The sequence below is a fragment of the Haematobia irritans genome, chromosome 3, assembly GCF_050003625.1.
Source record: "Haematobia irritans isolate KBUSLIRL chromosome 3, ASM5000362v1, whole genome shotgun sequence".
Taxonomy (NCBI): Eukaryota; Metazoa; Arthropoda; class Insecta; order Diptera; family Muscidae; genus Haematobia; species Haematobia irritans.
In genome coordinates this window covers 42,050,540-42,070,442 of record NC_134399.1, presented here as the reverse complement: position 1 = coordinate 42,070,442, position 19,903 = coordinate 42,050,540, and the positions used below count along the sequence as shown (strand labels likewise).

Genomic DNA, 19,903 nt, shown 5'->3' with positions numbered 1-19,903 from the left:
TTTTCGAGCATTTCGGCCGGAATAGCCCGAATTTCTTCGGAAATGTTGTCTTCCAAAGCTGGAATAGTTGCTGGCTTATTTCTGTAGACTTTAGACTTGACGTAGCCCCACAAAAAATAGTCTAAAGGCGTCAAATCGCATGATCTTGGTGGCCAACTTACCGGTCCATTTCTTGAGATGAATTGTTCTCCGAAGTTTTCCCTCAAAACGGCCATAGAATCGCGAGCTGTGTGGCATGTAGCGCCATCTTGTTGAATCCACATGTCAACCAAGTTCAGTTCTTCCATTTTTGGCAGCAAAAAGTTTGTTAGCATCGAACGATAGCGATCGCCATTCACCGTAACGTTGCGTCCAACAGCATCTTTGAAAAAATACGGTCCAATGATTCCACCAGCGTACAAACCACACCAAACAGTGCATTTTTCGGGATGCATGGGCAGTTCTTGAACGGCTTCTGGTTGCTCTTCACTCCAAATGCGGCAATTTTGCTTATTTACGTAGCCATTCAACCAGAAATGAGCCTCATCGCTGAACAAAATTTGTCGATAAAAAAGCGGATTTTCTGCCAACTTTTCTAGGGCCCATTCACTGAAAATTCGACGTTGTGGCAGATCGTTCGGCTATTCATGATGAAATGTCAAAGCATACTGAGCATCTTTCTCTTTGACACCATGTCTGAAATCCCACGTGATCTGTCAAATACTAATGCATGAAAATCCTAACCTCAAAAGAATCACCCTTTATTTGTGTGTTTCTCAAGTTGTCCAAAATACATCGAACATTATCTCAAATAAACAGCATCTTACATTATAGTTATTACTGAAAGATTTGTTTTATTTAAGTTCTATTTAATTTATTTTATTATGTTTTATACGTCATGTTTAAATTCATTTATATTTTACTTTACTAAATTAAATGTAACTAGTCTAGCCTAGTTAAAATCATTATATCTCATTAGTAATAGTTTTAGTTTGTTTAATTGGTTAAATGAAATAAAAAATATTATTATTTTTTATTATTTATTTGGTAAGTTACAACTGAAAGAGCAGTTCCAAGTCAGTCGACAAACGTATAACTAAACAAGTAAGTAAAGTAGAAAGTCGGGCGGGGCCGACTATATCACACACTAAATCACCCTTACTGAATTCGTAATCATAAGAATTTGTGGGTAAAATTGATATAGGTCTGGGATATAAACCGCAGTTGCATATTTAAGAAAATTATGGGGTACATAATTTTTGGATGCTTTGTCTTAATGTGACTATAGCTCATATTACAAATTATGTTGAGTGAAAATGTCCCTACATTGTGGCCCTACGTCCCTACAAGACGCTAAATATTAGAAAAAACCTACATATAGGGAATTTCCCCTACTTCTAGCAACACTGGCTGTAGTTGATATTGCACCTACGGAGTTAGTATGCCACTAATATTGAGCCCATTATAAAACAAGTGAGTAAAGTAGAAAGTCGGGCGGGGCCGACTATATCATACCCTAAACCACCCCTACTGAATTAGTAAACATAAGCATTTGTGGGGTAACATTGATATAGGTCTGGGAGATAAACCGCAGTTGCAGAAATAATATTTAAAAAAAAAAATTCTATAGAAATACAATTTTGACAAAATTTTCTATAAAAATAAAATGTTGACAAAATTTCCTACAGGAATAAAGTTTTGACAAAATTTTCTTAGGAAATATTTGTTTGGTAGATTTGTGGTAATTTGTGGCAATCTTCAAATTTTGTTGGAATTTTCTTGGCAGGAGTGGTAAATGTTGTTAAAGACCAAGCCTTGCCGGCTTCTAATTTCCTCCTCTAGAGCCACCAAAATGTAAAAATTATTACAAATTGTGTTGAGTGAAAATGTCCCTACATTGTGGTCCAACGTGCCTACACGAAGTAGGGGAAATTCCCTATATATTGGGAATTTCCCCTACTTCTTGCAACATTGGCTATAGTTGATATTGCACCTACGGAGTTAGTATGTCACTGATATTGAGGTCATTATTAAAACAAGTGAGTAAAGTAGAAAGTCGGGCGGGGCCGACTATATCATATCATTGGTATAGGTTTTGGAGTATCATTGGTATAAATTTTGGAGAACATAAAGGGGGGTACATGTTTATGGGTGTCTTGTCACAATCTGAGCAGAAATGTCTAATATTAGGAGCTATAGTTTATTTTGCACGAAAAGAATTAGTATGCCACTAATATTGAGTCCATTATTAAAAAAGAGGAAATCGGTCAATTAGTTGTGGGTAATAAATCCAAATTTCTGCAAATAGGGCAATAGATTTATGTAACAGCTACAGTAAGTCTAAATACGATCAGCTAGTACATCAAAATTTGAAATTTGAATAACATCCCAGTCAGAAATTTACGATGGTTATAAATATTGAGCGTTGGAAGCTAACGTTGAAACAACGCTTGCTAAACAAATTAATTGACGGTTTTTAAATAGTAAATTTTCAATTTATTAATTTTCTTTTTATTCGACCTTTTATCAATATATAATGAGATGATTAGTCAAGCTCGAGGTCTTTATGTTTTTATTTATTTATTTATTTGTCGATATTGAGGTCATTATTAAGGCGAAATATCGACAAATAAATAAATAAATAAAAACATAAAGACCTCGAGCTTGACTAATCATCTCATTATATAGTAAATTTTCCATAAAATTATCGTTGAAAATGCATGTTCCATCAATGTCCAATGGTTTTTAATGAGTAATGGATGTATTATTGTTGATATGAATTGATTTATAATAGGATAATGTTCCTTTATTATATAAAGTGAATATGTACATTAACAGTGAAACCACTAGGAACAACAATTTTGGTTAATTTTACAAATGAGGCAATTGTAGAAAGTTTTAACTAAACTAAACGCTGACATCACGCCAAAACCCAAATATAAGTACTTATTTATCGTCTAATTGAAGAAATTTTGTTAGACATAATTACTCTTTTTTCACATGTTAAGGTGAGTATTAACTTCGAGTTTAGCCGCTTAAATCGCTAAAGTAAAAACTAAATCAGTAAGAAAAATGCATGAAATTATACATATTTGTTGCAAATTTTATTATAACTTGATGGGGAAAAGCCCAAAGCAAATTTTCACAAAGTTTGTATTCCTTAAAACGGATTATTAAAGAAAAGTAATCGTGATAAAATGATTTTAGCGGCTTAAGTTGTGTATTAAGTTCGTGTTTAGCCGCTATAATCGCAAATTTTTCACGCTTACTTTTCTTTAACAATCCATTTTAAGTAATACAAACTTTGTGAACATTTGCTTTGTAATATTCCCCATCAAGTTATAATGAAATCTGCAAAAAATATGCATAATTTTATGCCTTTTAAGATTTAGTTTTCACTTTAGTGAAAAAATGCGACTAAACTCGAACTTAGTACTCACCTTTGTATAATTTAGGAATGGTAACACTGAAAAAATGCAACTCTGTGTACAAGAAACAATAATTCATAAACAAACGTGAAACAGTTATAACGGCGAAAACAAGCGTCACTTCGAAATAAGAAAATAAAATAAAGAATAAATATTGATAAAATATCTCAAAATCGTAACAAAAGGAAAATTAACACCTTTGGTACAACGGAAGGTAAGAAAAATGTCGTGCAATAAAGAATTCATTTCTTTATATTTTCAATTTGTTTCTACAGACACTGATAAAAGGTTGGACTCCATTGGAACGATGCCTTTCGTAGGAAAGAATCAAGCAAAGCGACAAAAGCTAATACACAGAAGAGGTACATTTTGAAATCCAGAATTTATATAATTGTTTTAATTCATTTTTCACTTTACAGATGCTATAGATGATAATTTGGATTCGAGACGGAGGATCACAGTATGCCATCCCATTCCGTAAATAAGGATGACGAGAGTAAGGAAATGTATTTCGCCCAATAGAGGCCATTATCAACAAATGTTATTCTTTATCTTTCTATGTGGCTTCATTCAGGCATGAAGTTAGAAGAGAGTTAAGGGTTATTAAGGACGAAATTGGAGAGATAAAAAATGAGTTGAAGAATGAAATTTGCAGTTTACGGAGAAGTTTACTTTATAACTTCAAAAAATGGAGGAGTCTATTATTTCCAACGTGAACACCATATTAAATAACCATATTAACTGCCTGTTCATGAAACACAAAATCGACTCGAGAGGATCGTTCGTCTAGATTGAAACTAAAATAACTTTAGATATATTTGCTAGAAAATGCTGAAATTTGTCATGAACTCATTATTAATGATTTACTATCGAACACCGAAATAATTGGTATTCCACAGACTCTGGTTTTCGAGATATCAATATGGGATTTTCGACGAATCGTTCGAAAATTCCATGAACAGGCAGTAAAATAATTTTTTTACCAATTAGCAATGTCAATGTTAATCTTAATTATGTATTTTTTCTATTAATTGTTAATTATTAAGTTTTCTGATGTTCCTTTGTAAAGTGTAGAACACTAATATAAATATAACAATAAAATATTCAATGTATTTTGTTTTGTTTCAATAGAGGTTTTCAGGTACTGTAAAATTATAATTCTAACCCTCCTAAAGCATTCTAGAAACAATTGGAAAGACGTATGAAATGTTGTTTTTCAGTGCTTTTTAATGGTTGTAAAAACCATCGATACACCGTATAACGATGTTATCATTTTGGGGTTGTCAAAGCGTTCGTTAAACCATCGGAAAAGCGTATAAAATATTGTTTTCATGACGCTTTGAAAACGTTGTTAAATACAATCGATACACCGTGGAATGATGTTATCATTTTGGGGTTGTAACAACGCTTTTTCCCACCGTGTATCAACCGTTCACAACGCTTTTACAACGCTTTTCCGATGGTTTTTTTCTGACTGGGATAGGTTAATAAATAAGAGTATTATGGCCAAATATGACAAAATCGAGCGATGCATATATATGGGACCTATATCTAAATCTGAACCAATTTGTATAATATTTGCAGGTATGATTGATACCACAGAAGGTCACTTTGTGTAAAATTTGAGTACGATCAGTTAATAAATGAGGCCCCTATGGTGAAAAATAAGGTTATTAGGGCAAATTTTTCAAAATCGGGTGATATATATATGGGAACTATTTCTAAATTTGAACCGATTTCGATGAAATTTTGCACATACAGTTAGTGCTATAGAAGATTACATTTAGCCAACCTTGTTTACGAACGGTTGATACATACGTACATACAGTTAGAGGTATAGAAGATTATTTAGCCAACTTTGAGTACTATGGGTTTTACGGCCAAATTTGACAACATCGGGCGATACATATATATGGAAGCTATATCTAAATCTGAACCTTTATAGTTTCGTACCGAGCCACAGAGGCGGCATCTTTAAAATAAAGAAATTTTTTAGCCACCTGGCTTTGAATCTAGAATCAATAATAAAATTAAGATACAGATCGCATTTATCGAATTTTCATTCTCTTTTTGCGGTATATTAGTAAAGCTATTCAAGTACAAACAAATGTCAGTAAAAAAATTATAATTATAACGGATACTTCAAAGTAAAAGAAATTTTCTTAATCCAAAAAAAAAAAAAAAAAACTTTAAACCAAAAATGCAAAATCCTCAAAATAAGTCTAAACCTATATTTGAAGCGTTTTCATTTCAAATCTAAAGATTCTATATTTCAGTTTATTTGGGGATGATTTCTTTAAATCAAAAACATGTTTCTTTACTTCAAGAAAAATTTTCCTTAGTTCCAAGATATGCGACTTAAACGCAAGGACACAAATTTGTGTCCTAAATTTTATTAAACAATTTTTGAAGCAAAGATTATAAACTTTATTTTAATTAAAATTTCATAATTTTAACCCTGGAAAGTCACCCTTATATTTTGTACACTAACGTCATCTTTCGTCATTTTGACTACCGCTTTTTTCAAGATGCTATATTTGCGTAGTGAGCAAAAATTGCAACAAAAATTTAATTTATTTTCTTACTCAATTTATTTTTAATTAGTATAAAACAAATATTCATAAAACAGTTGAATTAGTATAACTTAAATTTATCATTTCCCAATCGTCTAAAATGCATTTTAGATCGAAAATGAAATTACGTGTCGTCATTTTGACAAACGATGACTGTCCAGGATTAAAGAAACCTGTGTTTGTAAATTGCGCATCCTAACGTTTAGGTTGCCTATTCTTTAATATCACGTAAATAGTTTTTTCAGTGTACCCACAGTGGTAACCCGATATTTCAGTCTCACTTAGACTATTCAGTCCATTGTCATCCCTCAGTAGGGATCTTCCCTGGTATCACTAAGTCCTCATCAATTCTATGTTTAGATCAATGTTATGGGACCTCCTTTTTAAAGCCGAATCTGAACAGCGTTCCACATTGCGGTGAAACCACTTTGAAAAGCTTGGAAACACTTATAAATGTCACCAGCATTACTGAGAGGGTATAATCCACAGCTAAAAAATTTGTTGACGTTTGATATAGATGTCTACATTCCAAAGTGCACTAAGTCTAAAAAGTGAATTTTACAGGAAACAAATTCAAAGCTTTGTTTTTTGAAATTTCTCAAAACACGTTTAAGATAGAAATTTCCTTATTTTCGGTCTTAAGATCATATTTTTTATAATTTTTTTTTTAGCATGTATGAACTTAAAATAGTGATAATAGAACATGGCTAAAAGTTACTTAGACCACTTTAGACCGAACAAAGCTTTTTGCCCTTTTTGGATTGGACATTTTTTAAAACTTTAATCACAGACTAAGTACAATATTAACCATAACTTTTGATAGAAGGGTCCATTAAATTCCAAATTTTGACAGGATGCAATTCACATCAATCCGAATAAAAAACAGCGAATTCCATCAAAACATGCTAAGTCGACTTAGCGTACTCTGGAATGAGCCCATCGATATATATTTTTTATAAAATATGAATTTTAGTGCATTCTAACGCTTTTCTGAAACGTTTGACTTCCTATTTGCATTTGCTGGCCTTAGCATTTGTTTTCGACAAATTTTAAATAATTCGTACCATACACTCACTTTATTTTAGTTCATGGAATTATTATTATTTTTGGAAAAAATTTCCTTTACTGTGTAAATGTTGCTCGATTTGGCCAAATTTGTCTCAAACCCAACAAATGACCACCTATCTCGGCGAGATCTAGACCATATCCATTTAAACACGTCTCTGCTAAGTAGGAAATATTGTAAACATGCATCATTTAACTTTCGAAAATGGTTTGCATATCAGTTGAGTATTAGTCGTTGATTAGAAAAAAGGAGCAATACGGAATTACCCAGTTTGTAATAGTTTAGTTATTCATGGGTAAGTAAAGGGTGATTTTTTAGCTAATATATTTTTGGCAACACTGGTTTAAACAGGTTTATGAGAACGTTTCGTGGTTTTTTCCAATCAAACAACGCTTGCAAATTATTAAATTTTATTACTAAAATGCGTGCTCTGTTAACGTAAATTAGCAAGATTGTCAATTTTGCAGTGAAGATCAGCCAGAAGCATTGCAAAAACTATTTTTTAAAAATAAATTCCAACTATACAAAAATCAATATGTATGTGGGCAATTTACGCATGTTATAATTTTTGACGGATGCTGTATCCATTTGGAAAACAATCTTGCGTGTCCATAGTAAGAATAATAGCTCACCTGTATTGTCTACACACCATTGTACTTCCTCTACAACTAATAATTAAAACGGCAACGACTTTGAATACAAATGAGAAATTATCGGAAAATTTCTATGGAATTTTTTTAATATTTCTCATCGCTAGAGAGTTTAATGAAGCTACACTGTTAGAAAAATATGTTTTTCATATGTAACTATATAAACAAAATGTGTTTCCGGCACAATTTTTTAACACACTATATTTAATTTACAATTAATTATTATTCGAGCTATATGGACTTGATTAATAGAGTCATTGAAAAGAAAACGCCAGATTCAAATCTATACACGCCTAGACTGTACATCTTTCGGTTCGGGCGAATGAACCTTTCCACAGCCTTTAGTATAGATCTAACTGGGATAGATAACTCAATTTTGGGCCCTTTATGCTAACTCCTTATGGAGAAAACATTTTGGGAATTTTCTTCTTACAAATTGAATCATCTTTACTCCCACTGTACATCATCTTTTCATATAACTACAAATCTACAAATTTAAATCTGAAGCAATTTTAAGGAAACTTCACAAACTTTTATTTATGATTTATCACTCGATATATATGTATTAGAAGTAGAGGAAAATTAGAGTAATTTTTACAACTTTTCGACTACGCAGAGGCGATTTTAAAAGGAAAATGTTCGTATTTTGACCATTTTTGTCGAAATCAGAAAAACATATATATGGGAGCTATATCTCAATCTGAACCGATTTCAACCAAATTTGGCACGCATAGCAACAATGCTAATTCTACTCTCTGTGCAAAATTTCAACTAAATCGGAGTTAAAAATTGGCCTCTGTGGTCATATGAGTGTAAATCGGGCGAAAGCTATATATGGGAGATATATCTAAATCTGAACCGATTTCAACCAAATTTGGCACGCATAGTTACAATGCTAATTCTACTCCCTGTGCAATATTTCAACTAAATCATAGTTAAAAATTGGCCTCTGTGGTCATATGAGTGTAAATCGGGCGAAAGCTATATATGGGAGATATATCCAAATCTGAACCGATTTCAACCAAATTTGGCACGCATAGTTACAATGCTAATTCTACTCCCTGTGCAAAATTTCAACTAAATCGGAGTTAAAAATTGGCCTCTGTGGTCATATGAGTGTAAATCGGGCGAAAGCTATATATGGGAGATATATCCAAATCTGAACCGATTTCAACCAAATTTGGCACGCATAGTTACAATGCTAATTCTACTCCCTGTGCAAAATTTCAACTAAATCGGAGTTAAAAATTGGCCTCTGTGGTCATATGAGTGTAAATCGGGCGAAAGCTATATATGGGAGATATATCTAAATCTGAACCGATTTCAACCAAATTTGGCACGCATGGCTACAATGCTAATTCTACTCTCTGTGCAAAATTTCAACTAAATCGGAGTTAAAAATTGGCCTCTGTGGTCATATTAGTGTAAATCGGGCGAAAGCTATATATGGGAGATATATCCAAATCTGAACCGATTTCAACCAAATTTGGCACGCATGGCTACAATGCTAATTCTACTCCCTGTGCAAAATTTCAACTAAATCGGAGTTAAAAATTGGCCTCTTTGGTCATATGAGTGTAAATCGGGCGAAAGCTATATATGGGAGATATATCCAAATCTGAACTGATTTTAACCAAATTTGGCACGCATAGTTACAATGCTAATTCTACTACCTGTGCAAAATTTCAACTACATCGGAGTTAAAAATTGGGCTCTGTGGTCATATGAGTGTAAATCGGGAGAAAGCTATATATGGGAGATATATCCAAATCTGAACCGATTTCAACCAAATTTGGCACGCATAGTTACAATGCTAATTCTACTCCCTTTGCAAAATTTCAACTAAATCGGAGTTAAAAATTGGCCTCTGTGGTCATATGAGTGTAAATCGGGCGAAAGCTATATATGGGAGATATATCCAAATCTGAACTGATTACAACCAAATTTGGCACGCATAGTTACAATGCTAATTCTACTCCCTATGCAAAAGTTCAACTAAATCGGAGCACAAAATTGGCCTCTGTGGGCAAATGAGTGTAAATCGGGCGAAAGCTATATATGGGAGCTAAATCTAAATCTGAACCGATTTGGCTGATATTTTGCAAGTTTTTCGAGACTCATAAAATATTCGGATGTACGGAATTTGAGGAAGATCGGTTGATATACACGCCAATTAAGACCAGATCGGTGAAAAATATATATGGCAGCTATATCTAAATCTGAACCAAATAAATCAATAGGGATCGTCTTTGAGCCGAAACAGGGCCAAATTTTAGGACAAATTTTAGGACAATCGGACTAAAACTGCAAGCTGTACTTTGCACACAAAAATGCACCAACAGACAGACAGACAGACGGACATCGCTAAATCGACTCAGAATTTAGATCTAAGCCGATCCGTATACTAAAAGGTTGGTCTATGATTACTCCTTCTTGGTGTTACATACAAATGCACAAACTTATTATACACAGTAGTGGTGAAGGGTATAAAAATTGGAAGGCCGTTATAATCGTTGTATCGCTCTTGAAGGGAACTATGTTGAATAATAAAAACGAATTTTGACACAAAAATGTGTTTTTATTTGTTAGACCGGCGATTTATCAAAAAATGCTCAGGGTGAGCCCACCCTGAGTCGATATAGCCATGTCCGTCTGTCCGCGAACTTTAAGTCCAATCGACTTCAAATTTGGCACAAGTATGTGTTTTGGCTCAGAATAGAACCCTATTGATTTTGGGAGAAATCGGTTCAGATTTAGATATAGCTCCCATATATATATTTCGCCCGATATGGACTTATATGGCCCCAGAAGCTAGAGTTTTACACTAATTTGCTTAAAATTTTCACAAGAAGAAAAATTAGTGCTATATTGAAGTTTGCCAAATTTTATTGAAATCGGTTCAGATTTAGATATATCTCCCATATATATGTTTTTCTAATTTCGATAAAAATGGTCTAAATACCAACATTTTCGTTGTAAAATCGCCACTGATTAGTCGAAAAGTTGTAAAAATGACTCTAATTTTCCTAAACTTCTAATACATATATATCGAGCGATAAATCATAAATAAACTGTTGCGAAGTTTCCTTAAAATCCTGAAAATTTTTTAATTTAGTTTGACAGCATTCGCTGTGAGTTTCTGCCGAAATTTGTGAAAGTTTTCCCATGATCAAGCCTATTTTCTTAGGTGGTATCGAAATTCCCGTTGGTGAGTGTGCAAAATACCTTGGGTTATATTGGACTGGAGACTGAACTTAAAGCTAAGAAAGGACGAGAAAATCCACGGTTACCCTGAACTCGTGCAAAAGGCAATAGGGAAAATGTGGGGACTAAAACCGAAAATTGTGAACATTCCTAAGAATTGAAACTCCTTCGCACATACCATCGTCTCGGATATCATCGAATTCGCTGCCTAGCTGACGCGACTAAAGTATTTTCAGTTTGCGACTTTTGTTCCTTTTTCTACATTTACGACGCGTATGTGACGTTTACGACGTTTACAACTTTGCGACAGTCGCAAAACTAAAAGAGTTTGATACAGACCATCTCTGCTGTCTGTTGGTGTATTTTTGTGTGCAAACTACAGCTCGCAGTTTTAGTCCGATTGTCCTAAAATTTGGTGTAGGATCCTGTTTCGGCTCAAAGACGATCCCTATTGATTTTGGAAAAAATCGGTTCAGATTTAGATATAGCTGCCATATATATTTTTCACCGATCTGGTCATAATCGGCGTGTATATCAACCGATCTTCCTCAAATTCCGTACATCCGAATATTTTATGAGTCTCGAAAAACTTGCAAAATATCAGCAAAATCGGTTCAGATTTAGATATAGCTCCCATATATAGCTTTCGCCCGATTTACACTCATATGACCACAGAGGCCAATTTTTAACTCCGATTTAGTTGAAATTTTACACAGGGAGTAGAATTAGCATTGTAGCTATGTGTGCCAATTTTGGTTGAAATCGGTTCAGATTTAGATATATCTCCCATATATAGCTTTCGCCCGATTTACACTCATATGACCACAGAGACAGAAGCTAGAGTTTTACACTAATTTGCTTAAAATTTTCACAAGAAGAAAAATTAGTGCTATATTGAAGTTTGCCAAATTTTATTGAAATCGGTTCAGATTTAGATATATCTCCCATATATATGTTTTTCTAATTTCGACAAAAATGGTTTAAATACCAACATTTTCGTTGTAAAATCGCCACTGATTAGTCGAAAAGTTGTAAAAATGACTCTAATTTTCCTAAACTTCTAATACATATATATCGAGCGATAAATCATAAATAAACTGTTGCGAAGTTTCCTTAAAAGTGCTTCAGATTTAAATTTTTCCCATATTTATACCCTTCACCACTACTGTGGTACAGGGTATAATAAGTTTGTGCATTTGTATGTAACACCAAAAAGGAGTAATCATAGACCAACTGTACAATTCCCTGATCGACCTTCTGTAATTGGACTGTATGTAATTTAGTGCAGCTCAGGAAACGTAAAAGATGCCAATAAAGAAACAAAAGAAATAAAAGAATAGCAGGTTTCAGATTTCATGTAGTGTACAATTTATTGGTGTTTTGTAGCTGCTTACCGGCTTGAGGACAGAATTCAAAGTGAAAGAAGTAGAATCATGTAAGCTTACAATTAACCATTAGAGGGAGTTTAGAGCAGAAGGAGTTAAAAAGAAAGTTGAAGCGAGACAAATAGGCTTATAGTACTAAAAGATAAAAGCTTTTTTTTTTTGGCTTATAGCGTTGCCAATATGAATAAATTCAATCAATAGATACGTTAAGTTGAAATCAGATAATTCAAAAATATACAAATGAAGTTCAATTATTTAATTCATGAAAATTATAAGTTTAGATAAAAAAATGAAACTGTTAAACTGGGTTTAACATGCAGCCCGCCTTGCAGGATTGCAACGTTGATAGCGACATGCTCCTGAAATCAGCCATCCGAAGATGCTACTTTGTAGTATTGGCATATTTGACGATGTTCTTATCATTCCAGCTCTGAGTATTGCAGGTAATTGATCGTTGGCAATTATTATTTCGATGTTAATTGGATTATAAAAATTCGGATCTGCCAGCTCCTCCATATGGTTGTAGATTGACTTCAGACAGGGCTCCGTTGTCGATTTTGGCAAGTTGTTGTTGAATCGGGTTTTTACTATGCCGTTGATTTGTATTTTTACTTGAGGGTCATAAAATGACTCCAAGTTAATCGTACAGTATATCATATTCTCTCTGGTAGTGGTCCGCAGCTTCAATCGATCGACCAATCCTTGTATGATTATTGTTTGAGCTTCTCCAGTGCTCAACAAAAGCCGCACTTTCTCTGGGCCATTAGCTGTTATAACTCGGGCGAGCGCAGTGGGTATGAAAACGTGAGTTTGAAGACGGCGGCTCAATCTTTCCTGAATATGGGATTGACGACTACGATGGTTCGAAGCACTTCGGTTTTGACGAGTCACATTAGAATTTCGGCGGATTCGTGTATCAGATGAATGAGCAGAAGAAGATGGCTGTTGTTGTGGATTGTCCACATGGACCATTGTGTGATGATTTTTCTGGCACACCATACATTTGTTCCGTGATGGGCAGAAGTTTCTCTGATGAGCAGTACAAAGGCAGTTGAAGCAAAATCCTCTTTCACGAATTACATCACGGCGTTGTATTGCTGTCATTCTTTGAAACTGTGGGCAGTTTTTGACAAAGTGACGTTTCTTGCAAATGCGGCACATTGGTGTACTAGAATTTGAGCTGAAATGGTAAGACTTATTAGGTATGTGAACGGTTGTGAGAGACACTAAGCTGGGTCAATAGGAAGGATACACAGTTTGACTAAGGGACGTGTCAGAATGCCGTTTTGAGTGCGTATTTCGGCTACGCGAACATTAGAATCTGATCCCTTGAAGACCTTTATCACTCTGCCTAAACACCATTCGGTAGGAGGGAGGTTGTCTTCTTTAATTACCACGAAATCGTCGGTTTTCAGATTTTGTTGAACCGATTTCCATTTGTATCTCCTTTGGAGCTCACAAATGTACTCAGTCTTCCAGCGTTTGGCAAATTGTATTTGTAATGCTTTCAATCTTTGCCATCGATTCAGTAATGTCAGGTTATCAGAATATTCTTCAGGGGTAGCGACTAATGCACCTCCTCTTAGTAAATGGCCAGGGGTGATCGGTATCAAATCAGTTGGATTCTCACTCATTGGAGACAGTGGACGAGAATTCAAAACACTTTCGATACGAATAAGAAGGGTGGAGAATTCTTCAAACGTAAACTTAATGTTGGAAGCCACTTTGCGTAAATGAGTCTTCATACTCTTTACAGCTGCTTCCCACAGGCCACCCATATGTGGGGAATGCGGAGGAATAAACTGCCACGAGAAACCATGCAGATTATATTTATCAGAAACAGACCTTGTACATCTTCATCGAAGACGGTAAGAAGCCTATTGATCGCAGCAGCAATAAATCTGACTTCTGGTTAATACTGAATTCTGTCTTTGTTTCTGTTTTTTTATATTTCTTGGGTTCACTGATATTGGCTGATATTAACAACTCTGGGAGTTTACCAAATCATTAACATACAGTCCATTTTAGAAATTACTCCAAGTTTGTTCCGGTTCGAAGGACCATGTACAATTCCCTGATCGACCTTCTGTAATTGGACTGTATGTAATTTAGTGCAGCTCAGGAAACGTAAAAGATGCCAATAAAGAAACAAAAGAAATAAAAGAATAGCAGGTTTCAGATTTCATGTAGTGTACAATTTATTGGTGTTTTGTAGCTGCTTACCGGCTTGAGGACAGAATTCAAAGTGAAAGAAGTAGAATCATGTAAGCTTACAATTAACCATTAGAGGGAGTTTAGAGCAGAAGGAGTTAAAAAGAAAGTTGAAGCGAGACAAATAGGCTTATAGTACTAAAAGATAAAAGCTTTTTTTTGTGGCTTATAGCGTTGCCAATATGAATAAATTCAATCAATAGATACGTTAAGTTGAAATCAGATAATTCAAAAATATACAAATGAAGTTCAATTATTTAATTCATGAAAATTATAAGTTTAGATAAAAAAATGAAACTGTTAAACTGGGTTTAACACCAACCTTTTAGTATACGGATCGGCTTAGAATTAAATTCTGAGTCGATTTAGCGATGTCCGTCTGTCTGTCTGTCTGTTGGTGCATTTTTGCGTGCAAAGTACAGCTCGCAGTTTTAGTCCGATTGTCCTAAAATATGGTATGGGGCCCTGTTTCGGCTCAAAGACGATCCCTATTGATTTATTCGGTTCAGATTTAGATATAGCTGCCATATATATTTTTCACCGATCTGGTCATAATTGGCGTGTATATCAACCGATCTTCCTCAAATTCCGTACATCCGAATATTTTATGAGTCTCGAAAAACTTGCAAAATATCAGCAAATCGGTTCAGATTTAGATATAGCTCCCATATATAGCTTTCGCCCGATTTACACTCATTTGCCCACAGAGGCCAATTTTTTGCTCCGATTTAGTTGAAATTTTGCATAGGGAGTAGAATTTGCGTTGTAACTATGCGTGCCAAATTTGCTTGAAATCGGTTCAGATTTGGATATATCTTCCATATAAAACTTTCGCCCGATTTACACTCATATGACAACAGAGGCCAATTTTTAACTCCGATTTAGTTGAAATTTTGCACAGGGAGTAGAATTAGCATTGTAGCTATGCGTGCCAAATTTGAAAATCGGTTCAGATTTAGATATAGCTCCCATATATATGTTTTTCTGATTTCGACAAAAATGGTCAAAATACCAACATTTTCCTTGTAAAATCGCCACTGCTTAGTCGAAAAGTTGTAAAAATTACTCTAATTTTCCTAAACTTCTAATACATATATATCGAGCGATAAATCATAAATAAACTTTTTCGAAGTTTCCTTAAAATTGCTTCAGATTTAAACGTTTCCCATGTTTTTTACTAATATTGTGTTCCACCCTAGTGCATTAGCCGACTTAAATTTTGAGTCTATAGATTTTGTAGAAGTCTATCAAATTCTTCCAGATCGAGTGATATTTAAATGTATGTATTTGGGACAATATATAGCCCCCAACACATTTGACGGATGCGATATGGTATCGAAAATTTAGATCTACAAAGTGGTGCAGGGTATAATATAGTCGGCCCCGCCCGACTTTAGACTTTCCTTACTGTTTTTTTTTTTTAATTTAATATGTTGAACCATTTTCAAGCTATTCCAATATATGTAGCGGAAGTGCCTTAATTTTGAACATAACGGTATATCTCGAAAAGTCGAGCTGATAGAAAAAAACCAAGTGCGAATTTGGATTCAGCGACCTCGAGTTACTAAAAATTTGCTATACATTTCAAATCAACACAAAAAAGTTCAATTTGGTTCCCCTGTGTTATTTTTAATTTTTTTCAAGGTATAATTTATTGATTTTTTACGTTTATGCCTGGAATTTTTTTTTTTTTAATAATGGGTTACCACTAACAATAAATATCGGGTACCAGTAGCTGACAACGTAACTTGGGATTGAGGTTGGAATCCTGCCGTAACTTTCCGCAGTTAAGCCTTACAACTTCTTCCACTAGCAAGGATACTTCTCTTGGTCAAGACCCTAAAATGAAAACCCCCGAAGGGTATTTTCAAAAATTGACCAAATTGAGCATAATTGTAAAATATTCACTTGTATGATGATGATGCGTGTACCCATCAATACCAAAAAAATGTTAATACTTAATCCCAATAAGTCGAAGACAATTATAATCCGAAACAGAAATATTTGCTGTTTAGGGTTTATTTTCTATGAATTTTTATGCATTTCTTGTATGTGACCATTGTTATCGTGCAATGGGAAGTAGCTTAAATTCATATCAAAGTGGACAAATTCCTGCACATAATATCTATATGAGATGAAAAACCCATGAAAGCGGATAAAATCCCTTCTTGACTTTCTCTCACCATCAACATCAGCATTGCAATAATGGACGTCATTATATTTTTAATAATATTTTGCCACAAACAGTCAACACAATGTGCCTTTCTTTGTCAGAGACATCAAATCCTTTGGATAGTTTTGACGGCAAAAGTCCTTGACACACAATCCATTGGGAGCAGAGAGAAAGAAGCCAACTATAGACATTGTTATTGAAACCTAAAATTGAGAAAAGTAATCATTGCTGCTACTTAAGGCCATAAGACTCCGAGCTTGCAGTTGGCATAAACCAACCAAATGGCCAAAGATGATTTATCGACAATACCACATTATAGAAATCAAGTAACTTTCTCTCTCATCGTTGCCCGTGCATCCTCCTTGATGGCTCTGCCATTGGCCGTCCTTTGGCAATATCCAGGAATGTTGTCCACATCAATCCAATTGTTAATAAGTTTGTAACAGAATGAGCTCCACTAAATCTGTGCACGAAAGTAAATCCATTACAGATGGCGTACAAGCAATCCCACTCACAAGCTCCCTCCATCTGCCGCCGCCACAATGGTTATTGTCAAGATGTCCAATCATAAAGGATGACTTGATAAATTTATTGTCGAACAAGATTGACTTTTATTCTTAAGCGAACGAATAGAAAACCGAGCATTATCTCTACTTTATCGTCATCGGCATTATCGGTTGTAGCACTATCCCGTCATACCCCGTCGTTGCAGCATCAATGAGAGTGGCACAATTGCCATCGTCACCAGCATTATCTGCTGAACATCATCATGCCCACAATGGCCGGAATATAATAAAATTTTCCAAGTGGGTTTGTGTGGCCCGACTGTTTTTTATTGTTTGTCGATGTCATAAATTTCAATTGAAATGTATTGCAAAAGGACGAGGACAAACGTGAAATGGAGTGATAGGGGCAACCGAGGATAGCTCAGGGACACATATGGGGTGAGGAAAATCGTTTATTATTATTGTTATTATTGTTGGAAATCTTATGATGGCAATATGTGGCATAAACATTCACACTCATATGTGGACACTTGCACGTTCACAAATATTTTACTTGCTATAGAGATTCAAGGAATACAAAGTTTATGGCCTTTTCCTAGACATGTAGGCCTAACCGAACCTAACCCACATTCACCTTATAACCATGTCGCAAACATAAACAAGGAGAGATATTTGTAGAAACTATTGTGATTTGTCTAAGACTGGAACCACCATAACTCCCATATAGATCTTTCTCCCGATTTTGAGTCCACACATAAAAGAAAGAAACTATTTGTGCAACTTTTGTTATTATTTTGACCAACAACATTTACCTAATCTCAAGAATATCTTAAGTTTTTATACCCTAAACCACATAGTGGTCAGGGTATAATAAGTTTCATCTGCCAAAAAATGTGCCTACCAGAAATATTGATTTTAGACCCCATAAAATATATACCGATCGACTCAGAATCAGCTCCTGAGTCGATCTAGGGATTGGTGTCCGTCCGTCCGTCTGTCCATGTATTTGTTGTTCACAGGATTCCGGTCGTAATTATTAACCGATTTTGATCAAATTTGGTACAGGGAGTTTTTTGGGCACAAGGACTAACGCTATTGAATTTGGAAGAAATCGGATCAAATTTAGATATAGCTCCCATATTTATTTATTTATTTACACGGCTAATAGCAGCCGGGACATTACAAAATATAACATTTCAATTCAATTAAATACAATTCTATATTCCAAGTGGGCCAGAAGGGACCCTATAGGTCAGTAAGGCCCTTACGCCCTTACGTTGCGCTTTTTTACAAACGGATCGTCACCAAATTTGGCAAAAAATAATCTTCTTCATCGCCCTTCAAGTCTGCAAAATTTCATCAAAATCGGTTCAGATTGAGATATAACTCCCATATATATATATATAAAGGGTGATTCTTTTGAGGTTAGGATTTTCATGCATTAGTATTTGACAGATCACGTGGGATTTCAGACATGGTGTCAAAGAGAAAGATGCTCAGTATGCTTTGACATTTCATCATGAATAGCCGAACGATCTGCCACAACGTCGAATTTTCAGTGAATGGGCCCTAGAAAAGTTGGCAGAAAATCCGCTTTTTTATCGACAAATTTTGTTCAGCGATGAGGCTCATTTCTGGTTGAATGGCTACGTAAATAAGCAAAATTGCCGCATTTGGAGTGAAGAGCAACCAGAAGCCGTTCAAGAACTGCCCATGCATCCCGAAAAATGCACTGTTTGGTGTGGTTTGTACGCTGGTGGAATCATTGGACCGTATTTTTTCAAAGATGCTGTTGGACGCAACGTTACGGTGAATGGCGATCGCTATCGTTCGATGCTAACAAACTTTTTGTTGCCAAAAATGGAAGAACTGAACTTGGTTGACATGTGGTTTCAACAAGATGGCGCTACATGCCACACAGCTCGCGATTCTATGGCCATTTTGAGGGAAAACTTCGGAGAACAATTCATCTCAAGAAATGGACCGGTAAGTTGGCCACCAAGATCATGCGATTTGACGCCTTTAGACTATTTTTTGTGGGGCTACGTCAAGTCTAAAGTCTACAGAAATAAGCCAGCAACTATTCCAGCTTTGGAAGACAACAATTCCGAAGAAATTCGGGCTATTCCGGCCGAAATGCTCGAAAAAGTTGCCCAAAATTGGACTTTCCGAATGGACCACCTAAGACGCAGCCGCGGTCAACATTTAAATGAAATTATCTTCAAAAAGTAAATGTCATGGACCAATCTAACGTTTCAAATAAAGAACCGATGAGATTTTGCAAATTTTATGCGTTTTTTTTTTAAAAAAAAGTTATCAAGCTCTTAACAAATCACCCTTTATATATATATATATATATATATATATATATATATATATATATATATATATATATATATATATATATATATATATATATATATATATATATATATATATATATATATATATATATATATATATATATATATATATATATATATATATATATATATATATATATATATATATATATATATATATATATATATATATATATATATATATATATATATATATATATATATATATATATATATATATATATATATATATATATATATATATATATATATATATATATATATGTATATATATATAGCCCGATTTTCCCAAATTGTTCCATAGAATCCTTATTTATTAACCAATCTTACTCAAAGTAGGCAAGATCCAGTCCTCTATAGTACTA

General features: G+C 34.4%; 1 protein-coding gene across 1 annotated transcript; it reads right to left on the bottom strand.

The window, feature by feature from the left end:
• Positions 1–13,511: 13,511 nt before the first annotated feature.
• On the bottom strand, positions 13,512–16,712 carry LOC142230864 (uncharacterized). Its single transcript, XM_075301486.1, has 2 exons — positions 16,680–16,712; positions 13,512–14,087 (listed from the first exon to the last, which is right to left on the bottom strand). The coding sequence occupies exons 1-2, from the start codon at positions 16,710–16,712 to the stop codon at positions 13,512–13,514; spliced, it is 609 nt and encodes a 202-aa protein (XP_075157601.1).
• Between the last annotated feature and the right edge of the window lie 3,191 nt (positions 16,713–19,903).